This window comes from Parambassis ranga, chromosome 13, assembly GCF_900634625.1.
Source record: "Parambassis ranga chromosome 13, fParRan2.1, whole genome shotgun sequence".
Classification (NCBI taxonomy): Eukaryota; Metazoa; Chordata; class Actinopteri; family Ambassidae; genus Parambassis; species Parambassis ranga.
The window spans coordinates 7174921-7197406 of NC_041033.1; the positions used below are offsets into that span (position 1 = coordinate 7174921).

Below are 22486 nucleotides of genomic sequence, written 5' to 3' on the forward strand. Positions count from 1 at the left end.
GTTCCTGACGACTGCAGGCAGTGAATATTTATGCTGACTACTCACTCCCAATGAATTTCAAACAAATCACTGTTGCTGCTGAAGAACCACATCTCTTCTTGTCCTTTAGGGGTTTTCTTCTTTTATTAAGAAAGACCCACCTCATTGCAACAGTATAGAAAAGGAAACTGAGGATGGATGAAATGAATCACACTCGAAAACTTTAATTAAACCAATAGATAGCTATCTGAGGAAGTTTCCTTCTGTCTCTCAGTGCATCTGTCTAAATGAAAAGCCCCCCCCCAATAACAAGTGAACAAGTGTGTGTTTCAGTAGGTATTTGAGGGAGAGAAGACAGACACAGGCAGTCAGAACGATGGAGGGAGGGAGCAAGATGAAAGTGGGCATATTCTAAACTCCCATGAGGAAGTCATTATTTCCATCCCATTGAAAAAACACAGAGGCACACACACATAACAATATAGGCAGTTCACACAGATGGACACACACACAAATATAGGCAAACATAAACACTGACAAATAAATAAATAGTGAAGAAAGAGAACAATAAACCCATTTAGAAAGCCCTTATGTGTGTGGGTTACATTCAAACAACACACACACACACCGTCTCTGCATGGGGCAAAAAATCAGGAAAGTTTGTGTTCTCTTCTTCCTCCCCTCATTCCATTACCTCGTTCCCTCTCTTCTCTCCATGAGTCGCAGGAGCTGCAGTTATATCTGATTACGACATGCAGGCTACCTCCAACGACGCATTACTCATCGGCTCGCTCGCAGGCTGAGGCGCTGCTTTTACATTTCTATACTTGCAAAAGCCAAATGTTTTCACAAGGTCGGAGATTTGTAGAAAAATTTCAAAAATTTCTTCATTCTATCACAGGATGTGACTGAACACTGAGTAGTAACAGGGTTTTTTAAGGGTTACAGTTAACTTATAATGGGATTTATGAATGTGTTCAAAGAGAATAAAAGTGGATTTAGATTAGAATTAAGGTGAAGACATATTCTGTATACTGCAGCTTTAGAGTTGGCTATTGCGTTTAATGTTGTACACATGTATAAATATATCATAAACTTCTGATGGTTTCAGCTTGTTTGTAAAAGAAAAAAGCAAGCCATAAAATCCTAATAAACATAACACAGTTTCCCCTGCAGCCTCTGAGGCACCAAAGGTGAGTCCATCCCCACAGACTACTACTATGTGAAACTGGCCGACATTTACAGCCTTGATTGGTCGATTCTTTTTGTGACAACTGTAAGCATTTTTATATAGCCTAACTCATAGGCCTTATTTATAATAAGATGTAAAATTTCACATAATTTAAGGCATGGCCACCTGTATTCAGATTAACAAGTAGACTATAACTCTGCCTACATAGCAACAGATGACACCTCCAACATGGATTCAAATCAGAAATGTCATCGATGGTTCATTCAGTGTCAATCACCAGTTTTTCTTAATCTGCCTTCTTCAGGATTCAACCTGGTAAATAATACAGCTATTGCTTAAAAAAAAGAAATGAATAAAAATGAAAAAAATGCTGGTACAGCATTATATTAGATAAAAACACCATAAAGCTCAAGGCAGCCCTCCACAACACTGGCCTTTTAGAAAAACTTAACATATCGTGTACATATAACCTTCATATAACAGATGTGCTTACTGTACAGTTTACTTAAATAAAGTGGTTTAGAGAAAACTGGTGGAATTACACACAGTAAATTCCACATTCTAAAGTAATGTATAAGTGAGAAATGTGAGATCCTAAGCAATCCCTCTCTCTGGCTGGGGTACTCTACAACAGTGGGCTTCCTGCCAAAGGATTGCTCAGCATTTAACAAGAGAAAGAGAGAGAGAGAGAGAAAGTAAGAGAGAGGTGGAGAGTCATGATGGAGGAGGGACGAATACAGTATGAGAGAGTGAGGGGTTGAAAAAGAGAGTGGCGGACCTGCAGCTCTGTAGAACGTGACTGAGAGAGAGAGAGAGAGAGAGAGAGAGAGAAAGAGCAGCAGCAGAGGCAAACACAACACAACGCAACTTTGCATGACAACACACACACATAGACTGACAAGCAGCCAGCGGACCTGAGACACACTTGTTCACCTTCACATTCATCTCACACACGTTGTGTTGTAGCAGCAGCAGCAGCAGCATGTTTCAGTGGAGGCTCCCTCAGGCAGTGTGTGCACTGCTGGTGTGTGTGTGTCTATGTCTCGCCTATGAGGACGATATCGAGGTGAACTACGCTGACACCTACTTTAATGAAATCACAGAAGGAGAAACACCAGAGCGTAAGTCTTAAACATGTGTATGTATGTATGTGTGTTTGTTGAAAGTAAAGATTTATCTGATTAAGATTTCCAGATGGCTGCAACTTAATTAAATTCTAAAGCATGAAATTTCTGCATGAGTAAGGGGGTGTGATCAGGACAGTGATCTGGCATTACAGTGAGACAGACAAAACAACTGGTCAATATTAAAATATTGAACTAAGCATTGATCAGTCAGAAACTGTAACACTGAGAAAAGTTTTTAGAAAAGTGTTTTTTTTTTAAACAACATGAGATGACAGAGATGGCTACGCAAGATACGCAGCACTGGCAGAGGCAGAGTTGGTCTACGAGATGAGCAGCATCAAATAATATGCTGAGTCAGTTGCCTAATAGGACCAACACATATTACGGCACGAATGACTGCTCACCAACTGCAGAAACAGTACAGAATATCATTAAGAAATTCTTCCCTCAGCTGTTTAGGGAAGCTGCTCTGCATGCATGCATGCTTTTGCAGGATGTGGGGGGTAGTGGTGGTGGCGGCGGGGTATGTGTATGCATGAAAAAAGAGAAAGTGTGTGCCAATAGTAAGGCCTTTCACAGTTTGCATTTTGCAGGCAAGAGGTATAATTTACAGGAAACTGGGCACAGCCTGTGATGTGATTAAACGTGATAGTGGGCAAAAAATTTAGAGCAGCAACAGAATAGGAAGGTAAAAAGGTCTGTTTGTGCCATAGAAGCAAAGAAACATGACAACAAAATCGCTGCTGAACAAAAAAGAAAAGGGAAGAAAAAGGTGGGTTTGTGTGCAGGTGTGTTAGGCTGGAGGAGAGAGGTCGAAGGCAGGAAGGAGATTCAGATCATTGCTTTTGACCTGCTCAGTCGCTGAGTGGAATTTAAATTAACAAGGGAAGTGTGAGAGGTCAGGGTGCAGTTTTTTTTAAAATGAATGACAGGGTAAAGAAAACTGGCCCAAAGCAGACAAACCCAGTAACCCACACCGGCACTATTGAGAAAAGTGCTATCTCATATGTAATTTGCCTGCTTTCACTGCTGCACATCACTTATCAACAGATAAAAGACTGCCTGCATGTGCTGGTCATTGTTTACAGTTTGGCTTGTTACTGGAAAATGAAGATGGAGTCAGGAGATGACGTCTAAACGACGTGTTCGCTCTCACTCCAACAAGGTGTGACGTAGCATTGAGCCCCTTTTATTCTCAAGCAGAGTACCAATACCTACTCAGATGCTACGGGTTAATGCTACTCTGAAGACACTTTTTAGACTGGGGGAAGTCTGGGGCAGTAGAGGGCATGACCCTTAGTCTAAATTGCTCTAAACACAGAGGACGGGAAACCAAAACAAACCATGTATCCCTGTTATAACACCCCTCAGAACACATCTGCAGGTATAAACAGAGCCTAAAAGGCTAAAGCAGAGCAGTGTGTCGGATATCTCACTCCTGGACTGTTTTACCCTCTGGCTGTGGTTTCTTACCCTCCTTGCTATGTTTCCCACTAGTCTTGTTATCTCTCACCCTTCCTCTCAGCAGGTCTTCCCCTTTCCTCTTCCTTCCGTCTCTCTCATTGTTCACAGCAGAAGGCCCAGATAATCTCACAGGAAAAGCAGCAGCCAGGGCTTTGGGGTTTATGAGCCAATTGCCCATTTTTTCTAAGGTTCTCATCTCTCTGCAAAATTGACATCCACTTAACCTTTACTCTCTATTTTTCTTGCTGTATTACTGTTTAACCAGCAGGGTTTTCAGACATAGACTCTCTAAATTGCCATGAAGAAGTTAAACCTTTATAAAGGCCAGAATATGTAGACATGGCAAAGGAGCCAATCCTGGATCTTGGTGAGGGAATGACTCATTTATGTCTATATCCATGAAGCATAGAGGATGGAGGAGAGAGGGCCATCCATACATGCTGTAAAGCCCCACTGAGTTCATCCTCTGTGCGATACCTTGACATTTTTTCTCTCTCTTCTTTTTCCTGCAGCCACACCGAGTCCAGCCCCCTGCAGCTCTTCAGAACTGAGCAAATGGGACAAAATGTTCTCCATGTTAGAGAACAGTCAGATGAGGGAGAACATGCTGCTTCAGTATGCTGATGATATCATCAAGGTGGAGATGGGGTCTCTTCGCAATGAAATGCTGAGGTTGGTTGGAAGGCAAGCATTTCAGGTCATCTAATGTCAGAAACATGACTGGTATTATTGGTAACATTGGTCTTTTGTCAGTTTTGTAGCTCAGTATGGAGGGTCCTGCGGGGTAGCAGTGGAGACAGCAGGAAGAAGGATGGTTTTGCAGCTGGAGAGCCGTCTCAGAGAAACTTTGGATCGCCTGAAACTTGGAGATCAGTCTTCTGCTGCTGGGAATTCTGCTTGGCATTCCAACAACCTGGATGCCATGCTTCAGCAGCTCCTCACCGTGTCACGGACACTAGTGTCCCGACTCACCAAGCTGGAGACCAGCTGCTTCAGCAGCCCAGGAGTTGCGATGGGAATGAATACCAAGATGAGATTTCAGCCCCAAGGTGGTGAACTGGCTGGGCACCAGGAGCAGGAGGTCACGTCACGAGAGGCTGCATTAGATGGGGCGCTGGCAGCACTGCAAGGGATGAAAGGGGAGGTGGAGGAGGTGCTGAGGTCATCCAGGCAAAAACACCTACCCGCAGGTAAGAGGTCAATCTCCCATCATCAGTCTGTATCTGTTGTTTCTGTTTCTTTGTAATTGTCTTCATCACTCTCAGGAGTGCCACCCAAGCAACCTTCAATTTTTTTCCCTGCATTGACACATTCAGGTCACACTTTCCTCTGAGTGTCCAGCAACAAATCATGTGTTTAGGGGGCTAATTTAAATCTGTGGTCCTTGGGCAGGAAGCTAAAAACAAACATCATAAAACAATATGGACAATACATATATTACTACAACACATAATACATCATCAAAGATGATCACATCTTTGATTAACCTTTAAATAAATTCAATTTTTCTACTGCAGTAATAAGCCAGGGAGATTATAGGATGTAAGAACAGTTTAGCAGCAGGGAGTGGCAATTAGTGTCTAATATATAGTCATATAGTCATGCACACACACACATGCATGCACGCGCACACACACACACACACACACACCTGTAGGTCTGGCCTACACAAGGAGATGTAATCATTAGCCAGTCGCCATGAAAACCACACCAAAGCACCCTGGGAAAGTAGAACCAGATGGAAACCATCACAAAACTATACACACACTTAGCATGTTTGAAATGTCTTTTTTTCCCCCCATGATTTTCCGAGTTGCAGAAACCTGAGACAAATGTAACAACAATGTTTAGGGTCTCCAGTTTTAGGGTCTGTCTGCTAACTGGAGCAAGAGCAACGAGGAGAATAGGAGAGAGAGTTTTTTTTAAAAAAGGGGTAAAACCCAAAGGTTTTTAAGGAAGGTAGTCAAAGACGAGCAATAAGTGAGTTAAATGTGTGTAATGTGTGCATTCACACATGCACTGTAATCTATTATACCTCCAAAAGAACTCAAAAAGCATTTACGTTGCATTATGTAATGTAGGTCAAATTGCCTGCAAAGGCCTCATACAAGGAAATACACAAACACACTATACCACACACACAGTTTCTCATGTTTTAAAGATTAACCAACACAAAGCAGAGTGAGCCTGAAGAGGGGGAGAACCAAAAGACCTCAAGAGCCTGAGAAGGCCATGATTCATGAGCTTATCAGCTGACTATCACCAGCTTTCTCAGTTAAATTCAATTAAAGTCAATTTCAACAGCAAACCACCCCAACCCACATGCTCCTTTTTGTAAAGAATGAGATATTGATGTCCAGGTTCAAAACACAAATCTGCAGCTTTTTCCTTTCATTTAATCATTTAATGCATCCCCCAAGTTTAATTTGAGGAAACCTTACTAATTCTTGTCATCATTTACATCCAGACTGACAGGATAAATTTGTGTAAGTAAATGATTGTGTTTTTGCTGTGACTGTGAACACGTCCTCTTGTTCCACAGGTTGCGAGATGGCCCTCCTTTTCCCGATGCGATCCCGTCGAATCTACACCTCTGTCATCCCAGAGGTCCCTCTCTCCATGTCCTCCTTCACTGTCTGCATGTGGGTGAAGCCAACCACAGTCTCCAACAAAACCGTGCTCCTCTCATACGGACACCGCCGAAACCCATATGAGATACAGCTGCTGCTCTCACAGACCTCCACCCTCTTCACCGTCGGAGGAGAGGCTCACCTGGTGGAGGCACAGGGCGTGGTGAGTCCAGGTCAGTGGAATCACTTGTGTGGGTCTTGGTCGTCCGAGCAGGGCCTGGCAACCTTGTGGTCAGCTGGTAAAAAGGTAACCTCCACACCCGGGGTGGCCGAGGGGCACGTCTTACCTGACGGCGGCACGCTCCAGCTGGGGCAGGAAAGAAACGGATGCTGCCCAGGCAGTGGGAGCGGTGTTTCAGGGTTTGAGGGAGGATTCGATCCCAAGCTGGCATTCGCGGGGAAGATGACAGGGGTGAACATGTGGGACAGGGTGCTGTCAGATGAGGAGATCTCCCAGATTGCTTTATGGGACGGCCAGGGCTGCGAGCAGAGGGGGAGCCTGGTGGCGTGGGGCGTGACAGAGATGGTGCCACACGGAGGTGCTCAGTTCATCTTCTGAGCACCATCATCGTCATGAAAAACTCAAAACTGCTTTTATCACTTATAGTTAAATGATTTAAATATTTTGTTATTATAAAGACATTTTCTTCTATCATCATAAATGCTAATGCTGCAATGAACTCTACTGGACATGTTGAGTTAGCCAATGCTGTGAGAGACTCAAGTTTATTTTTGTAACACAACCTTTTGAACTGAGGCCACACACAAACACACACACACAGACACACACAACTCACATTATGGCAGAAAACGTGCTGGAAGCCACATTTACCAAAGACCTAATTAGAGTGGAAGAAAGACAAAGAGTCTGTTGTTAATGTGAACGGGTTCTGAGCCAATAAACAGAGTAATCACCAGACAGCCATCCAGAAGAGGTAAATAAGAGGTCACAGACAATTACACGGGATTATCTTTGTAATTGCAGAATGATGTATTTCTTGGAGTAATGACGCATCCACTCTTTCATTAAAAGATTTGCACCGACAAAAGCTAATCAGAATAACAATGCTAAACACGTTTCCCCATTCATTTCAATGGTGTTTTAATGGGGAACAACAATATAATGAAAACACTTTCTCCTGCCTTAGCCATGCTGTGTATCTCCATTACCACTGAAAGCAAAGGTACCATGCTAATGTGTCGATGATACGTTTTGTTGAAAGCATATGATGTATGATATACTGTATATATACTGTATACTGTGTGTGACTGAAAACTGCTGTACTTGCATGGCCAACTAGCGATTTTAGCAACTTATCATTTGACTATTGTAATTTTCTTGAATTTGTGAAAGCTTTTTTTTAAAACCTTACATTTCTGAACCTGTGTTTACATTTGTATGATTATATAATTCAAGCTCCGCTTTATTAGATGTATTAGTTTTGAAGTAGCTATCATTTAATTCTAGGGTCATGTTTTTAGTAAAATAAGAGTAACTGTTATCTGTCATTTGATAGGCGTTGATGTGTGAGGGGATACATGAGGACAATGTTTACACAATCTAATCTTTGATGAACTAAATGGTCTTTGTATTATACTGTAAATTGTTTTGGTTCCTGTGAAAAATGAATGTATTTTGTACATAAATGTATTTTGCGCAACATGACTGGATGAATGGAGCGTGAGGTATGAATAAACAAGTTATAATAACCCCTTTCTGCATAATCAGTTGTCATTTATAAACCTCATAAAGATCATATTTTTTACTAACATACTTTTTCAGGAGGAGTCTTGTGTCTGGTGCACAAGGACAGAACAAAGAACACCTTTTGAATGTGAACCGAAGACATCTTTGTCAAAAGTGCCTTTTGTTGTTGTTGGGTCAAACACCTCCCTCTCCACCTTACTACAACTGTATTCAGACTTCACAAAGTACATCCACAAAATCCACCCTGTTTTCTTGTAAAGCCACTGACCACTTAGTACCAGAAATAAAAACTCATTACAGGGGAAACACTCTGTGTCTCTCAGTTATATCAGCAGGTAAAGTGATGACCTTTGCTTTCTGGTGATACAAATGGGAGTGCTGCAGGTGAACAACCTGGAACAGCGTCACACTATTACACTCTTGAGACTACTGAGCTCTTCCAAGATGAAGAAGGAGCACTGCCATTTTTAGAATAAGAATGACATCATCACATCTGTGGACCACTGTGAGTCTCTGAAGACTCATCATAATTTATATACTCCTTACTGAGTATGTAAATATAAAGGGACATTTATCATCAATGGTCCTTTATTGTGTTTTTGAATCACATCCCTGAGGGCCCTATAATTTCTCACTAAGATTTCGGACAGCACTGCAAAATGGTGGAGGCACTATATAGGGCCCTATATAGTGATTAGGGAGTGATTTCGAACACAGCCAGTGTGTTCACCTTGCTTTTCCTTCTCTCCTCCCTCCTGTGTCGTCTGTCACCAGGTGCTGCGACTAATTGGTTTCTACCTGTGCACCTTTCTGAGACTGCTTATTGGTTCTCTCAGACTTTAAACTGACCTATCACCATTTGGGACACTTTACAAATGAAGCTCGAGAGCTTCTTGCTGTGAGTTTACTATGCATTGCTGTTGAGGCACATAACTTACAACTTATAGCTTACATGACGTGTATTTGTTTTTTGTTTTTGTTTTTTTGCTATTTGTTGTTTTGTATTTTGGATGGTCGCCCTCATCCTTGTATTTTGGGCCCACAGGTCTCTACTGCTGTAGATGCACAAAATAGAAACCACCTTAAAATCAGTAACACACTTACTTCTATCAAACCCAACCCTCACTCTTGCTCTGCCGCTCTTTAATTTTACAAACCAAAATATTAACTGCGTATTTTTGCAGCAGTATGATCCCTGGTCTTATTCTGTTGTATGGCTTGGATTTCTGTTGCTTTGAGTCACGTCTCTATTATTTTCCTGGCTTTAGTTTGTTTTGCTCTGTTTGAGTTCACTTCCTGTCTCATTGTAAAGTTCTGATTTCCTTGTGTGAATCACAATCACAAAGTATCTGTTTAACTATCTTGTGTTGATCACTTGCCTCGCCCTGATTGTTCTCACCTGCGTCTCCTTAACCCTTGTGTATCAAAAGCTTGCATTCCCCTTTGTTTTTGTCAGTCTGTCTGTGTTACTGTGTGTCTGTAAAGTTCTTTGTTCTGGTTTTGTGTTTCACCTTCTTTTATTTGTACTTCATTAGCTGTATTGCTCTTAGATTTTTGATTTCTGGCTTTGTGTTGGTAAAGCTCACCTTTTTCCCTGTGTGCATCTGGGTCCTTCCTACCAAATCACAACGATAAGTAGGGGCAAAAGAGGAGATGTGCTCCAAACTTCATGTTACCATTAGATCAGGTTTTACTAGCTATGTACCGGGTGTGACATCTGATAGAGACTCATTCCTGCTGAAACTATAAAAACCTTCACACTGTATCCTGCTGTTGGTTTCATTTAACTAGGAAACATGCTCATAAAGCTTGCTTTACACTGAACTGAGTGATACAAAATAACTGCTGAGTCTTGTACCAACATGCTGCCTCCACAAAGACTCTTTGGCCTCAGTGACCTACACATCGTCAATCCTCCTGTTTATGTTAGTAAGTTTCAAAATAGGGCTTGTTAAAAAAGCAACATGAGGTTGAAATGGTCAGAGTATAGTAGATGAGCCTCAGCAGTAAGATGCACTGGGGGATAAAAATTTGCAACTGCCAAGGCTGCATTAAAAAGTGCCCAAGGAAACATAAATCTAGACTCATATTAATAAAGCCTTCCAGCAAGATTTGTTCACTTTCATGCTCTCTCAATGTCTCATATTCCAGATTTAATAGAAGGTTCAGGATCGACCTCTGTCCATCAGGATCTCAGCTTGCTGTAGTATATATGTGCTGGAATTTATCCCATCATTTCTTCCTTTTACTCATTATTTTTCTTCTCTTGTTTTGTGAAAAAGTAGTCCACTGTGTTTTGGTTTGCACAAGTTATCCAGAAGCGTGATATTATCTGATGGCTTTGGGGATCTCATCAATCTATCTGAAGTAATTTTAGGGTGATATTTTTGAAACAAATATGAGTATATGCAGCCAATATTCAGAAACTTGATACACTAGAAGAGACTACAAATGTCTAAAAGAAACAGAAGAAAAAAAAAGAGCCATGTGGAACCTCTTTATTAGGTCCACTATTCGATCAAATCAACGAGCCTAACTGTGGGGTAATGCCCAGCGAGGGTTAAAAACTTGTTATTTCGTCCTTCAATCAGTCCAAAAGCAGCACTAAGAAAGCATTGGACTGGTCGCCAGGACAAACTATTAACTGGATGTAAACCTAATTATTTAAAATGAATGAAAGACAGGTCAGGACAAAGGCAGGCTGAAAAAACAGCCAGTTCTGACAGAGCTGAATACATTTTTACAAACAGATACTGATGCTGCTATAAGTACATTCTCCTAAGAATATTACTTTTTTTTAAGATTTTACATTTCCTAAAAAGGACAACCAATTTGCACTTCAAATAAAACTGAAAGAATGTTATTGCTGAGTCTTATGTATGAAGACAAGTTGGCGGAAAGAGTGTCTTTCTCAAGCCACGATCTAACAGCAGGTGCTTCAACATCAAGCCCATGCTGCTTGTTTTTACAAAAACACCTGATTTTAGTCTTTTGTTTTTATTAGCAGGAACCACCTGATATGTCTATTTTCATGCACATTTTTATGACCCAAAGCATCTTCCATCTACTAACTAAGGCATTTCTTTAGTAAACTGAACCAGACAGTAAAGAGCTAAGCTGTTTCATGTGCCGAGCTGCTGGCAGCAAAATGTGCTGGGTTGGAGCACGGAGCGCCGCGGTGGTGGGAACCCCACTCTTGCACTGTGTGAGGTGATGTTAGTTCAGCGTGTATCCAAAAGCACTGATTGACTCATGTTGAAAAACACATTTTGTTAAATGGACCCCTGCACAGTGTGTATTAATGGTTCTTGTTTGTGCGCGTGTATGTGGCCACATGTGGAGTCCTGAGGGGCAAACAGATCTTTTTTTAGGGATCTAATAAGTAGTAGAAACTGAGAAGTAAAGCCAAATGGTCACTGTTCTAAACACCCACCCACTCGTCCATCTTTATATACAGTCTATGGTAAAACTACTGGTTTTTCTTCAGTGCTGTGATTTTTGATCCTTGGAGAAAAAAACTTTAGTCGGTGTTGTAAAATAAGTAGTAAGTTTTTCATCCCATATGGATAAGATGGAGCAGGTGTAAATGGCAAATCAATGAAATTCAAAAAACTTAAAAAAGTGTTGGACCAGGCAGCGACGCACACAAAAACAAAACACTCGCTGTCTTTTTCTCCTCAACTCTTATGTATAAATTTCCATCTCGTATCAAAGCTCCAGCAGGCAAACAGTGATTTGGAACAGCTGCTATTCTCCGTCATCATTATCCTCAGTGTTTTGCTACAAATGCTGATTACAACAGTAATTCCCTTTTCCACTCCAGTAAAACAGTTGATCCCATTGTTTCAGGTCTACTAACATCCCTCATAGTACAAGAACTAATTCTACAAGCCAAACCCACATGTCAACCGTCAACAACAATAAACACAATAACGCTCATAACGGCCTTGTTAGAGAAAATGCTTTTACAGCAGAGATTTTTTGCACATCGCCTTCACTGTATAGTCGCAAACCCACACACAGACACACTGTGTAAGAACAGCTGCGTGTGTTTGTGTGTGTGCATCCTACCTCCCAGTACACTGACTGTTATGGCCTCTGTGTGTTCAGCCAGCAGGTCAGCCTCAGCTATAGCAGCCAGTGAGAGGTAACTGGACATGTTCCTGCTCAGCTCCCGGTTCCCTCTCTGCAGGAAGCGCACCGCTACCGGGACAGCCAGCACCATGACTGACGGGCAGCTGTAGTTCTGAGGAGACAAGAAGTTGAAGGAGAAAACAATCGTTGTCAACTAATGCTCCACTTAATTTTTTATAGCTAAGATTTTTGTGTATGTGACATCAAAGGTGAGATACCCAGCAGCTCTGCTGTGGCCCTGTTTCACTTTATAGGCCCCGTTCACACTGGAGAAAGTTAATCCAGCTAGAGTAGGATTGTACCTGTAGACTCTATAAACTGGATACGTTCAGACCTATTTTCAAATCTGGCTATCACACACGCATGTCTGCACTCAATCGGGCTTAATCCGGCTTGTTTGCAGTCCTCCAAACCGCTAGGTGGCGCCTCGTAATATACAGAGTCCGTTCAGGCCGTGGTAGGATCGCATGTGCGCTTGTTCCTTCGTTTTTTTTTTTTTTGGTTTAAAAAGCAGTTTATTCCTTTGTAGCCCTGTGGAAAATAAACTCGGGGCAAAGCTGTCATAGTTCGATGGCTGTTTACATATGGCTTTTGTATATGACCCGGACACTGTCCCTGTGAACCGGAGGTATCAAGTCGCTAGCAGGATTCGCTAGCTGCATTTGCGTTCAGACCTGAGGCACATTTGGCTCAGGTCTCCGAAAGGGTGGATTGAAATCAAGCTGTATATAGCCGGATTCGCAGTGTTCACACAAAAAACTATCAGGATATATCCAGATACGGCCCGAATCCCACTCTAGCCGGATTGATTTCCCCAGTGTGAACGGGGTAGTAGTAGTACATTCAAGGGGTGTGCCTCTCATTACTGTATTACTGGAGATTTTGCTGACTCAGTGCTGTGAAACTGAAGTGTTCGCTTTACTACTGCTATGCTAGTACAGTCTCCAGGTAGAGCCCCCTTTATATATACTGTAATTGTCTGATTTAGGCCACACTCACACTATAAAATATACTTCTGTATTTATGTGAGTGATTTGTGTAACAAACTATGTGACTAAAAGTAAATGGACACAATTGTCAGTCTATTGTTAGTTGTGTAAGTGATTATGTGTCCATGATAAATCATTTGTTGTATTATGACATTTTATGGACAAAGCAGTAGAAAATGTTCAGAAAATGTACTGACTAACTGTGGCAGCTTTGTGTGTTTGTCAGCTTCCTGTCACACAAAATAAATCAAAGAATTGATGATTTCCAGTTGTATGGATGACGTTGCAGGTCCTTTATCAGACTTTAAAAAATGCTTAATGGGCTGGACAAGAAACAAGAACAGTGAAGGAGAGCAAACCGTGTGGTGGGTGGGTATCCACATACTTTTCTTCTTTTCTTGAGATGTGAGTGCTGGGTGTGATGTATGCGTGCAGGACAAGGAGTAGACTATGGCGTGCTGATAGGTGCAGCCACATGTATAACTTTGCTACAGAAGCCTGAAAAGATTTGAAAGGCTCTAGCACCATCCACAGGACAGACTGATACAATGGGTCAGTTCACCACACAGCTTAGATTTAGTTTTATCTTATATCAGTACTCAAAATACACAGAGTGCTTTTTTTTTTATCTCATATTTACCGGGAATCTTTTAGAGTGAAGTTTCTCACTATGTCATGTCTTTATTCTGCCACATGATGGCAGTGCTGTTGCTGCTTTCAAACATGTTATTGATACCCCAAAACATATCTTATTAAACAATTACCATCACAAAAGACATTAAACTTAATGTGAATATAAAAGAACTGATAATTTTTATGTGTCCCTTTTCATTCCCCCTATAGCAGCTTCCATATGGTGGTACAGAGATATCTCTCTCTCTCTCTTTCATCTTATTAGGCACTAGAGTGACTTTAATGTCAGGCTCAGCACAGATCAAGGAGTCCATATAAAAACACTCAAGATGCCAGAATTTTCTGTTCATGTCTGTGAGCTAAAGAAAGAACTTCCATCCAAAATCTGTTGTTTACACCCCCCCCCCCCTCTGTGGGAGGTTCAGTGGAAGGGTAAGGCGAGTGTGTGTGCATCTGTAGATTCAAAATGACAGAAAGGCAAAGAGATAAGAGATCAGAGACAAAGGTAGGTTGGGGGGGGGGGGGGGGGGTAATAGACAGCACGAAAGGAAAATGGAAATCAAGAGGAGAATATATTTAGGGATAAAGACAGGGTGAAATGTTTCCCTGATAACTGCTGGAGTTACAACATCAGAGCCAGAAGCTGCTGCCAGAGCTGTCAGAACTTTCAGTCTCACCTCTGTGTGTGTGCGGTGACTGTTGAGATGTACCATTCCTGAAGAATCCATCTCATTAAGCACATTCACATTCTCAGGGAAATAAAGGAGAAGAGGGGGAGAAAAGGTGGAAGAGAGAGAGAAAGAGAGTCCCTCTGCTTTTAAGCCTTTTAGCTTTGGAGGTACGATGGGAAAAGTAGGCAAGATTTAAATTTACATTTTTCTAGTCTCTGCAGCAGTGATTACATAAAAGTATATTTGCTCTTGAAGCAAAAATCCACCCCCTGGGTATCCTTCATCTGTAGGTGTCCTGCACTGGTTAGATCATTTTGTCATCATTTTGGCAGAATACCCACAATGCCTTTGAACCAGATGATTTCTGCTGCTTTTACAAGAGATGAACGATTCAGGCATAATTATTGAATTATTATCTAAATAATGACAAGAATCCCTCAAAGTCCTCAGTGTATTATAAAAGTCTGGACACACGATGCACACACGAGGCACACAGTATTTCTAGTGTTTCCTCTCTAATGTTGAATCATCAACAGTTCTATGATTAAATGAATCAATGCTGAACAACATAAGCAATACCTTATAAAACTGTTAAAATTAATTAAAATGAATAAAACACTTTGACCAACAGTTGAAGTAAATTGCTAGTTAATCTTTTCAACACATGGTTTTTACCTGTAATTATTTGTACGTTGCTGTTGCTGTTCTTTCTTTGGTAAAAGATCTGAGCATTTCTGCTCCTGCAGCACTGAGGCCACCAGTGTAATGTTAACAGGGTTACATCTGTCGACTCCTCTCCTCCTAGAGATGATTCTCCTGCAAGCTTGTTACTGTTTGTCAGTGTCATCCTTGTCTTATTTTACTGCTGTTAACAAAGTCCCTGGGTGTGTTTAACTGCAGACACCACCACAGATTACGCGAAGGACTGCACCATGATTGATCTGCTTGATGTGCACTAATTCTCATCTGCAGCTATTTTAGGCAGGTATACATTACAGAGGTGCTGTGCACGATGAGCCTAACGACGGCTGCGAACAAGCCTCATTTCCTTGCACATCTGAAATATAATGATGCATTGCTGAAAAATCCAAATACCAAGAGTGCCGTTCATTTTCCAAGTGCTCGTCAAGTATATGCAATACATGTAGTTCAAGTGCATCAGGTAAAACAAGCACTCCACTCTGTGTGTGTGTGTGTGAGTACCTGCAGGATACAGCTGGTGATGTCAGAGGCGATCTTTGCGTGCGGTGTGTCCTCCGTGTTTTCACCTTGTGGAGTGAGGTTATGTTCCAGACATGACTCCCACAGTCCCACCAGTGCAGTGCTGTGTTGCTCGATGGAGCCGGTCTCCCTTATGGCAGTGGTGATGCGCGTTATGCAAATCTCCACCACGGCCTGGTCGTTGTCATTGGTCAGATAGTCCTGTCAGCCAGCAGAAGGCAAAATTAAGAATACAATGATAAGTTAAGGACAAAGAGCATGAATTATACATGGGGACATGAATAATCAATTAAAGTAACATTTGTTTATTTATTTATTTATTTTTTGGATAAGTATCAGGCTGTCACTTACTGGTGAGCAGGAGATGGTCTTGATCTGGTCCAAAGCTTGAGACAGACAGTCCTCAATCTCTGTGTCCTCCAGAGAGAAGAGGTCCCCGGCTCTGGACAGATCCCTTTGGCCTAACACCTGGCTAAATAGCTGGTGCATCCTTGTCCTGTTTTGGGACTCCTTTTGGACCAGTATGGGAAGTTTAAGACCCCTCGATTAAGAAATCCCTGACATAATGATCCAGAAAAGTCTCAAACTTTTCACCTTCTGATTTCAGGAAGGCACTGTTTTAGGCATTCTGGGTCCCATGAACACACTCCACAATCAAAAATCCCTTCAATGCATGGAGAAATGTTGGACCTAAGTGTCATATTAGGAATATGTATATTTTTAAATCCTCTTTACTGCAGGCCAGGATCAGGTATATTTGGACCAGTTAGTCGGGTCTCTTTTCTGGGTCTGATTGAGGCCTGTTACCATGGAGACGAGGCATATTCTGAAGAAGGCAGCAGAGTCCTGAAGGAGAGATGACTGAAAGAGAGGGAGAGAGTGAATAACTACACAGCACACAATTCTGGGAAGTTAATTTTCTCTACTAAATAATATTCTGCCATGAAATAGACTGAGCAGCTGAGAATGGGAAAATTAATTCCGAGCAAATCAGAGAGGCTAGAGAGAATTAATAACTTTTTTTGTGATTTTTTTTAAAGTAACACAGTCAGTATATGTGTCTGTATATATCTTATCTCACCACCAGCAGGTGGATAAGATTAGCATACACCATGGACACACAGGTTAACAGCTGGATGTGCAGAAAAACCTGGCTCTGATACTTCATGCATCATTTTTCCAAAGCCATGTTTTCATATGAGGAACTGGATTGCCTCGTAAGTCTGCAATGTTTAGAAAGATCTACAAAGTATATGACGTTATGCTTTCAGAATGTCAGATTCTCTTTTGCTGCAAGTGTAAGTTAATATGTGATGATGTGATGCAAGTGTCTCTGGTAATATGTCACACATAAACACAAATGGGACACAAACCTGCCTTAAACAGCAATTGCATGATTGTAGATAATTATGAGAACAACTACTAATAACAGAAATAGCACATTTATCTATTCAATAGAAAAACACACTACCATATCAATGGAGTTAAAATACCATGTTAACCATTCACTTGTCATTATCGCTGTTCCTGTCTGCCTCAATTAAACATTAAATCATTCACATTAGAGGGGCACCGGAAGGGCAGAACACACACACACACAAAATGTATGCGAAAAGTGAGACAGAGCTAAGAAACTGTGGATGTGTAACACAGCTCCTGTCTTTCCTGTGATGTTTGGAGTATTCTGCTTCAGCCACCCAGCCTGTGATCATGATCACTTTTCTCAGAGTGGATCACTGGATGCATGGCTAAGCATATGTATCTGTGTCATTGTCTGAATCCGCTTCCCTCTACATCATCATCTTCTCATCCTCACACCATTTTTCTGAAGGCCACATTGGAGGGAGCCCAAAGCAGGAAAACACAAAGCAGAGCACTTGGGAGACCGTTATCTGTCCTGCCAAGCCGGCGACGGCCATGGAAACCCACCCATTGCCGGGATACCACCTCAGGAATTCTTACTGGTCTAAGCTAGGGCTCCAGGACCAAAACAACAAAACAGCCATAAACACAAAGAGATTTATCTGTCACATGCAGACACTCTAACACAATCAGAGCCCTTTCTGCGCATGTCTGAGTATATCAGCCAAATTAAGTCTAACAAGATACCAACATGAAACAGCAGCTGGATGTGGCATGATGATATGATGCCCTGCACGATGTCATCACATAGAATGTCACAAATCATTTATCAGACATAATCATAATCTTTTTGCATGAACAAATACATAGGACCTGTGGCCACACACACACACACACACACACAAACACACACTTTAGTGGTGAGATGTAAGGTTACACACACACAGAGATCAGCTTTGAAGACATCCAAAACCTTATGCATACAATGAACATTGATACATTAAACTCTACTGATGATAACTATTTTATTAGAGTAACACAATATTACAGTCATAATGACTTATGCACACTTGTTTTAGACAGTTGTGTACCCACAACGGACCACCCAATCAAATGTTGGAGTTGTCATTGAAGGTTATAAAACATGCAGTCTGTAGTTAACTTTGAATAGAGAGTTAGATGCATTTACATAAATAGCACAACAGCAGTGTCTTGGTGTCTCATTGGTGTGACCAATCAGGATCTAATGGCAAATGGCTATAAAAACATGTTGACTGTAGCTGTTCTGTAACAAGAATGGGCTGAAATTGGGCTAAAAACTGATCGACAGTTACTTAACAGAAACCTTTAGTTGTTGTTACTGCTGCACAAGGGGTCACAGGTGAGACTGTGAAAGTTCACATACTTTTGCCTCTCACATATATGTAGTATTGGATCATTTTCTTAAATAAATGAATGACAAAATTTCATTCACTTTTGACATTTAGAAACAAAGACTGACGAGAAAACACAACTCAGGAAAAAGGGGAAACGAGAGTTGGACACAGTCAGTGAATAGTGGATAATGTTTCGGTGTCCTGAATTCCCTGTGTAAACAGCGGACAACTCACACACTGAGCTTCCATTATTCCACCTGTATGTATTTCCCTTCCACACTCACACACACACACACACACACACATCTCCTCATACAGCAGATATACCTATCCTGTCTTTCCTCACTTGTTTATGTACAATATCCTGCTATGTAACAGTCTGCCTGAACAACTGTGTGTGTCTGTGTGTGTGACTAAAAGTAAAGGAAAAATGACCCTGAGGAATTTCAGTTCTTAAACAATCAGCTAGTTACTATTAATCACCCAGCTACGGCTCAGCAAGCTTAGGAATGCAGCCTTTAAACACAAACAGAGTCATGTTTCTATCAGAGGACATCACACCAGCTTACATTCATTTGCTGGACATTAATATAACCATACTAATATAAGGACACACACACCTTCAGGAAACTTGGTATTGTCTGTCTTTATACTTTCCCTTTTTGCATTCTGCTTGTGAAATTCAGTTAAAAGTGAATCTCTAGCAGACGCCGACATGGTGAGTAGGCCACTGGGTGAGGGGTGGCAGGGGGTGAGCGGAGGGGGTGGTTACAGGCTATGTGAGGACAATGTGACCAAAGGGCCTCTCTCTTTTCTTGCCTCTACCATTACTACTACTGTCTTCGCTCAGAGAGAGCGAGAGAAAACACTGACTCTTTTGTACAAGCTATGAAGACAGAGCTCCCCCTCCCTCCTTTCCTCCTCCCCCGTGTCTCTCCCTCTGCCTCCCTGCTCAGTCGGCCCTATCATTCTGTGTAATGTGCACCTGCTCGGCCTGCAAGACATCATACACACAAATACTTTAGAAAGGAGCAGGGTGAAAGGGAGAGACGGAAGGAAAAAAACTTGCAGTCCACAGTTTTCTCTACATCACTGCTCTGTAGCTGAGTGTGAATTAAGACGCCACAAGGATAAATGTGCTCCAGTGTATTTCTATCTTGGTTTCTTTCTTTATGTAAATGATTATTTCATCAATCTGGTTGGAAGTTGAGGAAAAGTTTAACCACTGCTTTGTTTGTCATAAAAGTTTGAAGGGTATCCTCATAAAGCATTAGCCAATCACAATCAGTCTCCGACCGTTAACAGTACAATCCATCCAATCAAACTTTGAGTGACCTAAAGCAAGATGTCTGTGAGCAGGCTGCAGCACCTGTCATGTAGCCTGCACTGTGGACAATGTCATTCTTCCCTTTGGGGAATACAGTATTTGTTTCACAGATTGAGCATGGATTTTTTTATAAGCGGAGCATCCATAAACATGTAATACGGCGTTCAAGAGATGAATGATTTCAGCTGGTATCAGCTGTTATTCATGGATGTGGTCTCTGTATTATACTGGACGTAAAAAACTGGTATTGAATCATCCCTAATCCTGACAAATCGGACCTACTTGTTACCTTTGTATGCCATAAGACTCATCGTTTCCCAACAGTAATTCAAAACGCAAACCAAATCCAGACGAACAAACGGACTAACCATGAACTTAAGATCCCTTTCTTACACATGTTATTTGTAGTGCATAGTTCGTATTCATATCATACTAAGTGTCAACTTCCAGGGATGAGACATGATGCCCATGCGGTGTCAAAAACTGCAGTTCACACCACAACCTGTAGGGGCTGGCACCAGGGGTGAGTAAATCCATGCAATACAATACAGTATACACAAAAATACAACTTTACAAAATATAAATGGCTAAAAGCTATTTAGTAGATCTGCCAGTATATCTGTAGCATCATTATTTCCTATATCCTAACTTGATTCAATCACAAGAGAGTAAGCACATCATGTATACAGTGCACTATGCCGTGTTATGTGTATTACGGAGGTGATGCTGCCATGTGAGGGACAGAGTCTACAGTTGTTAGTCTACAAACCTGAACTAATTCAGTTGATCTTGAATGGTTTAATGGAGCTTTGTATGTGAATCCCACTACACCTGTTGTGTAAAAATGTCTCTATGAGTGTATTTGCTTTGATATGAATAAGGATTTTTCACATTCTCACATGTCTTCCTGTCAGATCCTGAGCAGAAACTACCTTCCACATTAATGGTTTGGTTGAAGTCTGGATAAGTTTGTAGTTATTCTATAACTGGGCCAATCGGTTACATAACCGATGCCTTGAATTTCATGAATAACTAAGATGAATAAGTCACAAAGAACTCCCCGAAGACGTCTGTGGAAATAGATCCCCACTGCTGCAGAACTCATCTGAAAGACCCCAAAGGTTTATCATAGAAACATATTGTATGAGTTTTCTATCATAAATGTGTGTGTGTGTGTGTTTATATATAGGGAAATTTTTTACGTTCTCTATTATTTATGCCCTGCAGTTAGGCAGCTGTGGAGTGACGATTGGGAATTACAGTTTGACAGGAACCGCAGGAAATAGCTAGTGGAAAACACGCTGAATGACGCAGACATGAAGAAACCACATATGGAGAGAGAGGGAGGGGAAACTGAGAGGAAGGCACAGGGGTGAATGTCTCTACTTCTCCCTGGAGAGGAGCCACTGAGACCTTGAAGCAGACCACGAGAAGACACTTGTGGTCTGAACAGTGAAGAGATAAATGAGGAAGGTTCAGACACAGGCTGAAAGATGATTTGTGTGTTAGCACACAATCTGAATCAGGAAGTAGTATAATAATAATAATAATAATAATCTACTGTTTATTTTCTCCTTTAAAATGTTCTCAAATAAGTCAACAACATAAGAGTGAGGCAGGGTGAAGATGGCCAACACAGACAGCTGGTGGATGGTGACATTAAGCCACATAGAGAATTTCACTCAGGAGTCTGAGGTTCTATGTGACAAAATTTTGTTTTGTTTTAGTTTTATTTCTGTGTTACAATCTCAATTATTAATTGATTGAAAAATAATAAGGTCACAGGGTGGAGTGGCATAACTTTTTTTATTCACCTTAGTTTACCTTTTTAAAAGCAGTACTGCCATGATTTAAATTCTCAGCTGTAACCTAGATTGGTCCAACAAACACATCCTTTGGTAAAACTCAGACATAAAATAAAAAAAAACACACAAAACAAGAACTCTGTGGAATTGATGTAAATGCTGCTCTATCCATCTCATGTGTGTTTGTCACATGTGTGAATGTGTGTGTGTGAGTCTCTGCAGGCATAACTGTGTCAAATGGCAGTGAATCAGGCCTGAAGTGTGGACGGCAGGAGAAGGGGGGTGGGGGGGGGGGTTCTTCTCTTCTCTCTGCTTCGGCTCTGCTGGGCTGTGAGACTCGTATAGCTGCTGAGAGGATTTCCATAGCAGAGAGGAGAAGTGCATTACCGCCACACTCAGCCAACTAACATTCACACACATTTTTAAAACTATTCATTATTCATTACTCCCTGCTGGGCCGCAGCCCGAACTCAAAGAGCTGAGAGCTGAACGGAAGCATGTTCTGGTTCAAGCATACGGGTCTCACCCAGGAGGAGTGCCAAAAGGAACACTTTCAGCTCAGATGAATATTAAGACCTCATCCCTAATAGCGCTGCTTTCAAATATCCTCTGTGCTTGTTTAATGTGTTTCTAAGTTTAGATCCTGCACATTATCTAGGTTTCCTGCTTCCTGGGTTAATAAGTGGGATGGATGGTAAAAAATTAGCAATTAATTGCAGCCTTCATTTGGTGGGTGTGTCATATAAGACTGGAAATAAACAAATCCTAAACAAAATGAGTGAAGTGAATACATCAATCAAAGTACAGGTAAAGTGTTTTTTTTTTGCACTGCGGACACACTTGATGTAAAAGAGTCTGTCAACTTCCA

General features: G+C 41.4%; 2 protein-coding genes across 4 annotated transcripts in view; one reads left to right on the forward strand and one right to left on the reverse strand.

The window, feature by feature from the left end:
• Positions 1–22486, reverse strand: part of veph1 (ventricular zone expressed PH domain-containing 1) — a 61091-nt gene that overhangs the window by 37724 nt on the left and 881 nt on the right. For all 3 annotated transcript variants that reach the window (XR_003671604.1, XR_003671603.1, XM_028420176.1), the window contains exons 2-4: positions 16100–16609; positions 15731–15949; positions 12172–12346 (exon numbers count right to left, since the gene is read on the reverse strand). Coding sequence is in view for 1 of the 3 variants with exons in the window: in XM_028420176.1 (XP_028275977.1) it covers positions 12172–12346; positions 15731–15949; positions 16100–16237 (532 nt within the window). In the remaining 2 variants the exon portion in view is untranslated. The remainder of the gene's footprint in view (positions 1–12171; positions 12347–15730; positions 15950–16099; positions 16610–22486) is intronic.
• On the forward strand, positions 1873–8114 carry ptx3a (pentraxin 3, long a). The gene is made up of 4 exons (XM_028420177.1): positions 1873–2292; positions 4275–4434; positions 4516–4952; positions 6305–8114. Exons 1-4 carry the CDS (start codon positions 2154–2156, stop codon positions 6949–6951), a joined length of 1383 nt encoding a protein of 460 aa, XP_028275978.1. The 5' UTR covers positions 1873–2153; the 3' UTR covers positions 6952–8114.